The 13,451-nt window shown below is 37.1% G+C and overlaps 1 protein-coding gene across 1 annotated transcript in view; it reads right to left on the bottom strand.

The window, feature by feature from the left end:
* nbeaa (neurobeachin a) overlaps positions 1 to 13,451 on the bottom strand; it is a 320,946-nt gene that overhangs the window by 126,494 nt on the left and 181,001 nt on the right. The window contains exons 36-37 of the mRNA XM_066699758.1: positions 10,320 to 10,428; positions 5,663 to 5,829 (exon numbers count right to left, since the gene is read on the bottom strand). Of these exons, the coding sequence (XP_066555855.1) occupies positions 5,663 to 5,829; positions 10,320 to 10,428 (276 nt within the window). The remainder of the gene's footprint in view (positions 1 to 5,662; positions 5,830 to 10,319; positions 10,429 to 13,451) is intronic.

Below are 13,451 nucleotides of genomic sequence, written 5' to 3'. Positions count from 1 at the left end.
GAGCTTCACTGCATCTGTTCAGTCATATAAAGAGATGCCATGATTCATTATCTCCCGGCGAATGCTCGGGTGAAACATGCATCACTTCGATCTGAAACAGCAGCATGTGCGTTCAACTGCACTAGCTATATGTGTGTGTGTGTGTGAGTGTGCATGTGTGTGTGTGTGTGTGTGTGTGTGTTGCACCTGAAAGAAATGCTCCGGCATTTGCAAATGTAATGCCTGCACCTTTTCATATGTTCTCTGGCCTGCGATGTGAGCAAATATACTGAAGCCTCCCTGAATTAGCTCAGTAAGAGCAGAGAGTTGAAGACTAATGGATAAATTGGTTCTACTGCAGAAGAAAACAACAGCTGGGTTATATCTGTTTTCTGCAGGAGGGAAACGATCCCCATGTATCCTTCCATTAAACCGAAGGAGGCATTAGCTCAATAATGATCTCAATGGGGCCGCAATGTACACAATCTCGAATGCTCCTGTGTTTTGGAGCTTTATAAATTATTCTCAAATTAATTCAAATGCCACTTCTGACATCTCCTTCCTCGTGGCAGTGCTGAACTTTATAACCCATCCAGAGAGGTCAGGCAAGGAGGGGGAGACAGGGCAGGGAAAATCACTCCTTTAGTATAAAAAAATCTGACATCCAATTTTCAACTTGATTTATCAGTGGAAAGCTAAAATTGATAGTGTGCCATTACTGGGTAGCGAGCTGTCCAGGAGAGCGGTTCAAAGCCTTTCGTTTTGATTTAGTTGCGTGGATCAATACTAACCTATACTGTTTCAATTTGAAAAATATTGATTTTCTGATGCCGACTCAATACCAGGACATTCATCATCAGGCAAGCATAAAGTATGATCCTGCAAACATTCATTTTGTGGGATCTGGTTATTTGCTAATTGTTTAAATGGCCAGAAAATGCATGCTTTGGAAACAACTACGGTAACAGAATCTCGGTTTTTCATTGATGCAATTTTAATATTCTAAACATAAAAGCCTTTCAACTGTTTATTTACTTACTGATCATGTATCATTTATTTGCAAATTAAGTAAACGCAGTTAAGCATTGGACTTCCACAGGTGCACGCTTTCTCTCATGTTTAAAAAAATATTTCAAAGTTCTCTCTCAACTGGTTGCTTCCTTGATGTGAAATTTCAAATCCTGAACCTTCATTTACAGGCTTTGCCGTTAACCCCTTAACTGTCACTCAAGGACAGAATCATCAAAGACACAGGACAGATATGTATTCCAGATGCTGACACTGTACCGAGCCAAAAAGTGTCAAAGTAACGATTTCATTATTTCCCCAACCGCAAAATGACACCTTATCTCAAAAGTGTCGAAACCACCTGGCTGAGCAGACAGTCAAAGGTTTAAAATAGGGAAAGGGCTTGAACATTAAGGAAACCGCTATACACGGACACACAGACATACACACACACACGCGCACACACACACAAACATAATAGACAGCTACTTCAAAATGCTTCAGGGCTTTATATTTTACAAGAGCAGCATAAATGGAAAAGTTAATGTAGCATTGAATAAGACTAAGCTGCTCGACTGCAACACTGCCCTGAGCTCATGAACATATTGCATCATTTTTCTTTTCCAGCAGGTTACCATTAAAATTTGAAGTTGGAAGTTTTACTGTATAATTTACAATGCACCGTGGCTCAATAACCTTTTGTTTCGATGCAAATTTAATGCTGCTCAGATGTTTCCTATAAATATTTGAATAAGTAAATTTGGTAGCGGGGAATTGAAACCAATATATTTTGTCAAACAATATTTATACTTTGGTCCTTTATATATATATTTATACATATACATATACATATATATATATATATATATATATATATATATATATATATATATATATATATATATAAAATATGTGACATTGACTGTACATGCTCTGGGGTGATAATAAACTAGATTAGCAGTAAACCATAGCAATGTTTGTATTTTTAACCTTTCAAAGAGTAGAAAAAAAAAACACAAACAAAACGAGAGGAACGCTGGAGGGAGAATATGAATTGTTGTGGATTTCTACATTAAATATGAAAGGGGCTGGGGAATATATCTGAGGAATTCGAATTCCCTTTCTGTCTTTCATGTGAACTATGGCATTATTACAAGACATGAGATTCCTGTATCTTTTTTTAAAATCTGGAATTGTGAAGCAGCATCACAGAGGTAGCATGTGGCAACAGACCATACCATTATTGTTGTTGTTGCCATTTTAAATTGGAGCATTTTATCAGTGTTAATATTATTAAACACGTTCTAAACTTCTGTGCTTTTGAAAACCATCAAACACAAGCTGAAGCTGAGAGGGTAATTCAGTTTCAAAAGTGAGAGATTACAAGAAAAATAAACATTGGGTGGGGACTTCAAAATTAGTTTGCGTTGTTAGCATGTCAATATACAGCAATTTAAATTAAGCTTTGATTACTTCTTTTCTATGCAAAGTCTGGTAAAACGAACTTTTGTTTAGTTATTTAACATTCTTTATTCTATCACTATATGTTACCAGAGAGAAACACAGCTGAGCGTAGTCTCATAAGAAAGACATGTTCTCTGTGCTCTATATGATGGGACACACACTCTCTTTCACTCATTCCTGGAACTGCCCTTCTCATATCTAATTATGCCTGGTTAGCTAGTCTTACTCCATGACATAATGGCGGCCCCAGAGTTCAGAGCAATATGGGAAATGGAAAAAGAATTGCCCATTGACGGACTGGCAGCACGGCATTCCTGCAGCTCGAGCAATTGGGAGACTCTGCAGCTCATCTACATTATTTAAGTACCCAGAGGGAACATTACAGGACAGCAGCAGTGTCAAGGTCATTGGATTAAGCCAGTAGAGATGACAGCAAAACAAGCATTTTCTGTACCCACAGAAAAGGTTGTGCACTGTTACTTAAGATGCCATAAATATAAATAGCGCTCTATTCCCCTCAGCCTCTTGCTGACTGATGGCTTCACAATATGGCACGTTGGGGCAATGGGGATTCACGGCCATTATTACCGACTGGAAAAATCAATTTAAAAACGGCAAACCACAATTTTCATAAGGCATTAACATAACCCTAAAGGTTAGTCATGTTTTCGATCCTGGACGAAGGCTTTGTCTGCGAGCTTGTTCGCTCTGAACTGAGAAATCCGAATTATGAATGATGTGCACTTTGAATGGATCTCCCCGTCTCTCAGCAAGGCTATTGTGACATCATTTCATTTCGATTTGCATGGAGGGGATAGACAGATTCGTCCCCTCCCAAGTGTTATGACCCCATTAAAAAAGGAAAGGGGGAAAAAAAGAAAAAGTAAGATGGATATTCACAGATCAAGGCCAAATTAAAATGAGCTATTGATTTAAATGCATTGGTTTCTCATGTGACAACGCACATTTCTCATTACATTTTGTAATTCGTCCCTGGGACAATATCTATAATACAATGACTTAGATTTAATTTATATATTTATATTGTATTATATAATGACAACTTGATCATGTTTGTAATTGAAATAACCCTAAAACCAAGTGTTAGAATAAAGCAGTTTTAAATCCTACCCATAATGACTGCACATATCATCTCTTCAGAGAGAGAAAAAAAAATACATTATTTTTTAAATCATATTTCCATATTATTTGGAATACTAGATAACTAGTGTATAAGTTAAGGAAGCATAAACATGCCTAACATTTATTGTAGCTTTATTGTAGCTTGATCTTTTTTTTTTCTAAAAAACATTTAATGTTCTGGTCCACACTAAAAATAAAATAAAATTAATAAACAACAACATAAAAATAGAAAAGCATGTCCTTGTTTTCAGATAGTACTACATTTGACATGATAGCCTGAGCAACAAACATCTCTGCTCTGAAGTTTGTGTGTGGGCTGTTTTAATCTCATGAACACAAAGATAGCGATGCACTGGTAAGAGTTAACTTCAAAGGGATTTTTTAGCCGGATGATGAACAGGCTGTAAATACAATACTGTCAGCATGTTTTTCAAAATGACTGATGTAACTCACCTTCCCTTTTTTAATACAAGTCTGCGTGCATCACGGTCACACTGCCATACTGGTCTGCTTGAATACACAGCACATATATAACAGAGAGCGCACTGGCTTTATATTACAGCCCTTCCTGGGCTTTCACTTACAAACATATCTATTGCAAAGCAGTGCTGAAATGATTCATAATCAGTCAGTAACTGGAGCTTTTCAAAACAGTGTTGCCCTCAAATAACATTTACATTACACTAAGTTAGACAGATTGGAAGAAAAACATTTGTAAAGTTACCTAGTAAAAATAATAATAATACTACAAATCAATAAATATATATATATATTAAACAGATGTACAAAACATACAAAGAAAACTATCCTATGACTATCCTAATTTTGGGGTTGTGGTTCAGGAAATAATAATAATAATAATAATAATAATAATAATAATAATAATAATAATAATATTATTATTATTATTATGATGGTTTAATTGAATTGTTTTATATTAAAAAATACTGCTGAATATCCAAACACCTTATGGCTAATTACATTAACTGCTAATTAGAAACTTACATCAGGATTTAAGAAAATTCAGGGTCAAAATGGAAAAGAAAGAATAACTAATTTGTAGTTTTCATGAAATAAGTTAAGATCCTGTAATGTCACAGATTACAAATGTTGAGAACATTATTCAATGTGTTTTTTCTACCAGAAGGGTTGCGTATTACCCGCATCCTGGATATTCTCTGCTTAACTGACAGCTTAATACGCCACAACAACCAAATATATATCCAGAACCAGCTCGGCAACCATTCTGTTCCTTTTTTACTTTAAACACAACACTCTTATTTAAAATCCTTTCAAAAATATCTAAACAAAAAAGCTACATATCTCACCCTGAAGTCCCACACAGCGTGGCCACCGGTAATGAAAGGACATCTAAGATTTTCAACACCTTTTATAATTTGAAGAAATTGAAAATCAGGCCATTCCAAACTATTCTGGAATGTACAGATCTTCACTCAAATTCTAATTTAACTGGACCTCACCATTCAGCTATATTCACACAACATTTGAGGTCACGCTATTTTCTAATGCAAAGGCATGGACTTCACATTCGTTCAACAATTCCTTGTGTTTGCAGGGGAGCAACTGTGTAAAGCCAGGTTGCCATCGGGTGTTTCATTTTAAAAATGATATTTTTAAGCCCTTAAATAGAAACTGAAGCAATTTATATAAAAGCAAAGTTCTTCCTTGGAGAAATCTGTCCTGAGGAGAATGAAGGCAGTGTGCTTTAGTGTTTAACTATGCCTTAGGGGTGCTGTAATTTTAGCCAGGTGTTCTTATGTGTGTGAGAGTGTTTGGCTGTGTGTCCGGACACCAGGCCCAAGAAACAGCCCAATAGCCACACAACATCCCCCTGATATGACCATCACGGCAGCCAATCAGCAATCTCCAGGGGATTAAGCCGTTTTGTACAGTAATTGAGTTTGCTGACCTGGAGCATGACCCGACTGGATACCAGGAAAATTACAGCTAATGACAACCCACCCTGACGCCTGGAAACAGTGTCGGAGGGAGGGAGGGAGGGATGTTACATCTCCAAAGAGAATCCAATTGCAGTCTTGGCCCTTACCTCTGGGACAGGGTTCCCCAGGCACCGTGCTTGTTGGTGAGGATATTGAGGATCTTCTGTTTCAGCTGGTTGGCAGTCACGTGGTCTCTGTGTTTGGCGGCACTAATGAGATGGTCACACATCTTCTCCTCTTCCTTCCTGTCAGCTGCATACTGGGCACAGTTGGACTGTCAATGAAAGGGAAAAACAAACATTGAGATACCCCAAGACTCCAAGTCTTAGGTAGAATAAATGTTTTCAGTATCAAAAAAACACACCAGCAGGTACCCACAGTATGTTTTATAAAAACAGCAACAGCAACAACACTTTAATCAAACATCTGGATTGTTTTATAGGACCTTGTTTATTTTTAATGCTCCAGACATGATTATGTTATCATTACAAACTCTATTCGCAACATGTCCAAGTATTACTGTAGGTTTACATGTACCTGATTGGAACTATGCCTCTGAAAATACAATCCTTTTTATCATGACCTCCAAAATCTCTCTGAGGTTAAGTGAATTTAAAAAGAAAAATATATGGATTTCAAATCGGAATTCATTGTATTTCAAATTATCGTCCAAGTCTCTCTCAGTATACTATCTGTCTCCCCTTGTTCTGTGAGAATGATACGGGAAGACCTCCAGAACACAGCAACCGGTTTAATCTCTGATGGCAACTGCAATAAAGATGCTTGCAAACAGCCACAGATAAACATATTAATGAAATCATGTTCCTTTAAATCAGACTCAAAAGACTAAGGTACTGCTTACAACAATTTGCTCCGGATGGACTGATGTGTAATATTTCACTGTCAGGGATTCAATACTGCTTGGAGGTTTTAGGGGAATAGAAACATTTTCTAAAGAAAGCTGTGCCGAGCAGGGGGAGTTAGCTCGTCAAAGATTTGGTTTGTAATGCCAAGGTTAATGAATGTGATCTTTTTTGGAGACTGTAAATTATTAAAGATGCAGGATTTTGGAACAATTCTTATTCCTTTGTCCACTGCATATCAAAGAACTACACCACCTTTGTGAATCAATTAAATCTTCAGCTATTTACTGATTAAGCACTGTTTTGTGGGGGGGTTGTTGTTTGACATTACTTCCAATTAACCTTAAATTACTTAATGTTTAATTTGCATTGCTTTCAGAGTCCCCATAAACACAATCAGTGTAGGGTTAGGTGAGCCACATAAGCTACACATATATTTGCTACACCAAAAGGTCCAGACAAATTATTTCGTTCTAAACCGCATCATTATAGTCTTTATGAAGATACTAGCGACAGTACAATTATAATGTTAACAATTATGAGTCAATCAAAACTGAGCAGACATTACTACACACACACACACACACACACACACACACACAAACACCAATATCTCTTTAAAACGTACACACTTCTATTAAGGGTGTTCTAATAATGAATAATGGCATTTGATCTGTACACGATAAAGGCCTTTTTCATATGAGGCACTGACAAACAACATGGCGTTAATATTTAGGAGTGCATTTAGCACATTCAAAATAAAAATAAATACATAAATGGCTCAGTCTCTAACTGTAGCTTGGATTACTTAGAACTACCACATTAAATAATAATCTGATTAATGTTGCCCATTTATCAACAACATGTTACAAAATTCCAGTAATAATGGAGCTTAACATCTATTCATCATTAAAGCACCAAGAAAAAGCTTTCTGTATTTACAGATTTTATCACAGAGTAAGTCAGTCTATCAAATCAACAAAACAAATGAAGCAAACAAGAAAATTAATGTAAATTCAAGCCAGACATTACAATTATAGTGGTTTGACTACTGTAGAATTTCAGCAAATGTAACATTTACCCATTAGTTGAAATAAATCAAATATATGTAGCAATTTGCCTTTAATTGAACATTGTAAACTCCAAATGTTGAGAAAAAAAATAAAAAAAATCACTGAATGTATGCAGAGAGAAAGCTTGTACAGGCTAATGCCAGACTAAAAGTAATCTTGCGTGGCACATTTTACTTTATCTTTTTCGCTAAAATAAGATTGTCTTACCCTGCAGCCTTCGGGGAATTTTGCTAATATTCAGAATCTAATTTGCTAACAGAAGCTGAAAGTTAATTGAATTTCCTGCTTTATATTTGAAATCTGTCAGATATTATACCTCGACATATTCTTCAAATGGCAGATAACTCAATCTTCTGTTGTCATCTCGGGTTACCATATGATGCACTGACAAATATCAAATGTTATTTATCACTTAAATGATATGAAGCTTCACCCTGACACCAACTTAATTGTAAATACATCTTATCTGCCTTCCAAATCTTCAATCTAAAGGCTTTTGTAATATAGCAGCAGCAAGCCCCTATATGAAAAGTGTCTGCTGTCTTGCCTGACAAACTGAAGTGAGGGTTATGTATATTTCCTTGTGACATCCCATATCTCGGCGTCTCCTAGCTTATCTGGGGAGGTCAAGGATCCCAAGAAATAGTACATCAAGCTGCTGGTATAAGAAGGCTGTTTCTCCAAGATAAGAACCTCATCATTCCTGGGTTATAAGCTCCTGTGCACAGCTCCAAGAAACTCACGAGTGGCTCTCACGGAAAACCCCACTGACATTGGGGTAATATATCACCGCTGTACTAGCTTGGGACCCAGACCGTGTACTCCCTTCACCAAATAAATGTTTAGGTTACTTTATGTATCGTGCAGTTTTCCGTGTGTTAATTAAGAGTCTGTGAGTTTAGCTATCTAATGTGCATGCCTAAACAGTATAAACAAACAATAGAATTCTACTCTGCTGCTGCAAGGCATTGTGGGACATGCCGGTCTACCTAGGGAACTATAGAGCAAAAATGTGCGTCCAATGCTATGTTTTAACTGGATTCTATATCAAGATATCCATTGTTAGCCAACATTAAGCCATGCAATGTTTGATATTCTACTAGAATCGAGATTTTTATTTATTTTTTGCCAGTAGAAAGTCTTCAACAGCATCAGACCTAAATTACTGCATTAGTTCCACCATTAACTGTGCTGTTACTGAAATCTCTTTGCTCTTTATTTTTATAGTATGCTAATAAGCGGGCAATTAATCCCCCGTAGGAAAGCCAATGAAGGGACTGATGTGTAGTTAATGAGCACTGCGATCTTGATATGATGCACCCTGGAGCAATTCAACAAGGAGTCATGTCGTTGTTTCCTAAGAGAAAGCTAACGGAGACGTTTTGGAGGATTGCTTTCAAATAGCCTACATAACTATAAGTTAACTTGATCTGTGAAGAGAAGAGTTTAATATGCAACTGACAATTTAATGTTCTATGTTGGCTCATTTAAAAAAGACGCTCCTCAAATGATAAATTAAAGATGATGATTCTGGAAACTAAAAAAATCTGATCTCTTCTCTTGCACTTCAAGAAGACAGGTTAATTATAATGAGGCAATCTTTCAAAACTGCTCTGATAAAATTCAATTTTTTGGTATTAAAATTAAAATACCAGAGCAATACAGAACTGACAATCATTACCAGTTTAATAATAAGTAAGAAACTTCTTTCAAAGATGCAAGTACATTCTCAAGTGCCTCACCTTTAAACAGCTGAGACTCTCAAATCCTATACTCTTCCTTCCATAAATTAAAGAAACCTAAATGTAATTATTTACGCTGTCAGTCAAACACAATGATACCTGACGTTTAGGATAGGCAGAAACTCTAATGCAGTAAAACAATGAAATAAAGTTAACAAAATTATGTTACAACTGAAAACTGAGATGCTCCTTTAAAAAGGCACTTGCATGACAGATAGCATGGTCATGTATGAACACTTGCAATACAATTTAAATACCCACAATAAAAGTTATTTCAGTGCTGTGTTCATGTTCAGTGTTAGAAACATCTACCTTGCTTTCCTACAGACCAGACCATATGGTACTTATTGACACTGACAACACACAGAGTAGTCATTTGTGAAAACTACCTCCAGCCCTCTTAAGATGACTCTGGTAAAGGCATGTCACTAGGGATCAACATGTGTTGTGTGGTTAAAAAGGTTAAAGCTAATTCCACAATTACAATAATGCATTATACATTAGTACAACGTCACCATCCTAACCCTAGCAGGCTTCTTAGTACATTTCATCTTAAAAATGTTGCCTGTCAGTCTTCATGTTTACCAATTTTATTTGCAAGAAAAAAATATATGAATATTATTAGTAGTAGTAGTAACAGCAGCAGTGTAATGGATAAAATATTGGTTTTTAATTGTTTCTGAAACCAGGCATGACACACAATCCATATTCTCTGTGGATCCATCACACATCAAGATGAACAGAAAATGTAAAACAATAAAAAATAAAAACCCTTGTGAAAACTGGTCATAACGAGACACGGCTGTTGCTCACAGACATAAATCAGGACCTCTTCCTCTGAGTACTTCTCTATTCTATTGGGAACTTAATTCTGATTGAATTCAGTTCTGTTTGGTTTTTTGGTCCCGAGCGAGGATCATGCCAACAGCGTTTTCCCGCAGGCTTCTGACAATTACCATTGCCTTTGCCCAGTCGAAAAGCGCCACATGGCCCTTCGCAGAATGAGGGGTCTGGTTTTACATGGTGGGTGAGTGGTGACTGAAAGCAGGAGTGCTTCGGGGGGAGTGCTGACAGGACGCGGCCTACCTCAAACTCGGCGTGCTTGTGCACATCTTCGGCTCTCTGCCTGTTGAGGATGAACTCAGCCTCGTTGGCCACACGCACGATGTGGTCTTTCATCGCGTGGCACAGCAGCCTGCAACAACAAACAAACACAGCGTCAAGAGAGCATGCCAGCGTAAGATAAATACAGGGTGTCAATCCACCTTTCATAGCCCAAGTTATAATAGCTGCCAACTGAGTAAATCTGTTACTTCCTGTGGTGATGTTCCCGGTGCATTTCCGAGATGGTATATTACAGATCTTAAACCTTAAGCAAACTGTCTGGGTGCTTTAGAAAATGCCAATCTGTATATACTCTAAATGTAAATGCCATAAGTATTGCTTGCCCACAGAGGAAAAAGCCAGATATTCACATAAACCACGGTTTAATCAGCCACTGCTTTATGTATGTGTTAATCATAGCTCTTAAAAAGACCTTAACACAACAAGGAATTCCATTACACTGCTTTGAAGAAATTACCTTTAGACCGAAGCCCTACAATTTGCCCCGGAGCTGCCCTTCTCATATAGCAGTTTAATCAACCTTTTGCTTTGGAATTCATCCACATTTAAATCTCCTGTATCGGGTTATTGGTTATGTAGATATGTTACACATTCACGAATGACCTGCTAAAAATGTCTGAATTTTCAGTACAGGGGATGTAATTATTCTGCAAATTGTGTTTGGTTGCTTTCAGTAATGTTACCTTCCACAGACGTACTAATATGTATTAGAAAACAACCCGTAACCTACACTTTGTACTCGGTAAAACTGCTTACATGAGTTTACTCAATGTAATAATACATATTAGGCTATGCTATTCCTTATTGGATTATTATATGAAATATAAGCTTTGAAAAATGAATAATTCAGATATGTATTTTAAAACCATAGATTAATTCGCTGTAGTTGTGAGGGGTTTGCTTTTATACATACACCGAGAAAGCTTAACAAGGTTTATACTTGATACAGATGGGCTAAGCTGTAAGTAACACACACACCCCCGACATGACGCTTGGAAAGATGAGAATTGATAATAGGCTTAAATTAACATCATAAAACAGGCAAACAGAACAAAATACTCAAATAAAAAAACGTCATGTAAAAGCTGAAATTGTAACTATAGTTATAGGTATGTGTAGATTGCATGCATAATGCTGTGTAGGCAGTATATTATACATCACAAAATACGATGCTTGGAAAGATTAGAAAAACATATAAGGTGCTTAATTATAACAACAATTATCAATCATTTTAGCATTCAATGTTCCAAACACATTATGAAAAATAATTAAATAAATGCAGTATATTCCATCCAATGGGTTATGGAGACATCCATGATAAGACAATGCAAGGTAACAAACCTGAAAAAATGCCAAGAGCTGGCAATGATACCTATCTATAAGCAAGCTCTCAGACTGTGGGAAATGTGGCATATTACCTGGGGAAAGATTCAAGCGCATCCATACGTGCTGTTAATAGACACATAACAAACACCATTTGTTTGTATTATTTCAAATTTATATGGCCTAGTCACGGCACTGTTCCAACAATTAAGAAACAAATTGGCATCATTATCGCAGGGAATGCATCTGCAAGGCAAATAGCTGCAGGTCTCCTGCTCTCCCCGCTGACCACCGAGTGGGATAGCTCTGGGCTAACTATAACCACTTTCCTTTTAAAATTAAAAAGTTCTCACTTGGCTAATTCCACAGATTCCCCTTCGCCTCGAATGATATTTAAATTTCAATTTTTTATAATTTCAACCAGAGACACTATTGTGTAGAGATTATATGCTATTTTACACATCATTAACCCTGCTTTGTTTTAATTACAGTGGTGCTTTGTTGTTTCCCTGCAAATGATGCAGTTTATAATTTCAGCCTGTCCCTGAGAGAGCTTTAATCCTGCAGCACATTCATCAACTGTTAATGTCTCGTTAATTGTTGACAACTACTGAATTGCATTTTGAGTCCTGTACGAAGAAGGGAAGAAAATGTTTTGTTCACCTTCATCTTGCCGGTGGAAGCCGGGACAAATTAGAATCTGCAATCTCTAATTCAGCTGTAATTACAGATGTAACCAATTTAGTCAAGAGCAGATACTGCGTTATGGATCTGCTTTCCAGGATAGAATAACAACACTCAGAAGAATTTGAAGATGTTGTTCTTGAAGTTTATTGGTGTTTGCATCTCAGAGGGGGAAAATACAAAGGTTTTTTTTTGTGTGTGCAGTAACCTGAGGTGTGAATAAACACTGAAGTGAATTAAACATTTTTTTTTTTTTTAGAACTTGGCATTGAGAGAAGGTTCTTGTTTTGAGGGTCAGTGTCAATTGTCAGTTGATCTGTTTAGTATTTTTAAACTCCATAGTAACTTACTGCAGTAAAATTGTGTTTGCTTTTTTCAGTTTTAAACAGGGAAAAAAATAAAAAGCTTGTGCGAAACGCACCTAATATTATTTCGACACAAATTGTCAATAAGCATTTAAATAATTTATTTTGGCAAATGCATTTACCGATTCAACCTAAACTCCAATGAAACTCGTATGGTGATTACAAAAGAGAGATGCGAGAATGATCCTCTTGTATATAATGAGAATGTAATCGAACAGGGCCTTGTCAAACAACCAGGAGTCGTGGCTGATATGTTCAGTGTAATATATGTGCAGAGGAAGCAGAGGCGGTGTAAAAGTCAGTGCGTTTCCCATGACTTGATCACAGCAGCAGAAGAGGATGGTTAATGTGGCCTAATCGGATTGGGAGCCCACTGTTCGGGGGGAGTGATGAATATACAGGCCTGCAGTACCGGAGAGCCTCCCCAGGCCGGTGATATATTCAGTGCAGTACCCTGGACAGCACCGGTGCCCTTGCTGATTCAGATCCTTTGTGCTGGAGATAATGTAGTGAGTGTAACAGGCACGGCACATCAGAGCAGATGGAAGAGCAGATGGCTGTACAGACTGAGCCTTCCATATCCATGGCATAAAACATCCTCGCTGAGCTATAATGCTCTGACACCAAATCTGACAAACCCAGAGAAGCCTTATAGTGCAGGGCGATTCTTTTCCAAAGTTGGTTGTTTCTTTTGGTTTTTGGTTAACATTTCAGATCGCAA

This window comes from Amia ocellicauda, chromosome 3 (assembly GCF_036373705.1).
Source record: "Amia ocellicauda isolate fAmiCal2 chromosome 3, fAmiCal2.hap1, whole genome shotgun sequence".
In the NCBI taxonomy this organism is placed as follows: domain Eukaryota; kingdom Metazoa; phylum Chordata; class Actinopteri; order Amiiformes; family Amiidae; genus Amia; species Amia ocellicauda.
Note: the sequence above shows the minus strand (reverse complement) of the source record. Positions and strands in the feature narration are given on the sequence as shown.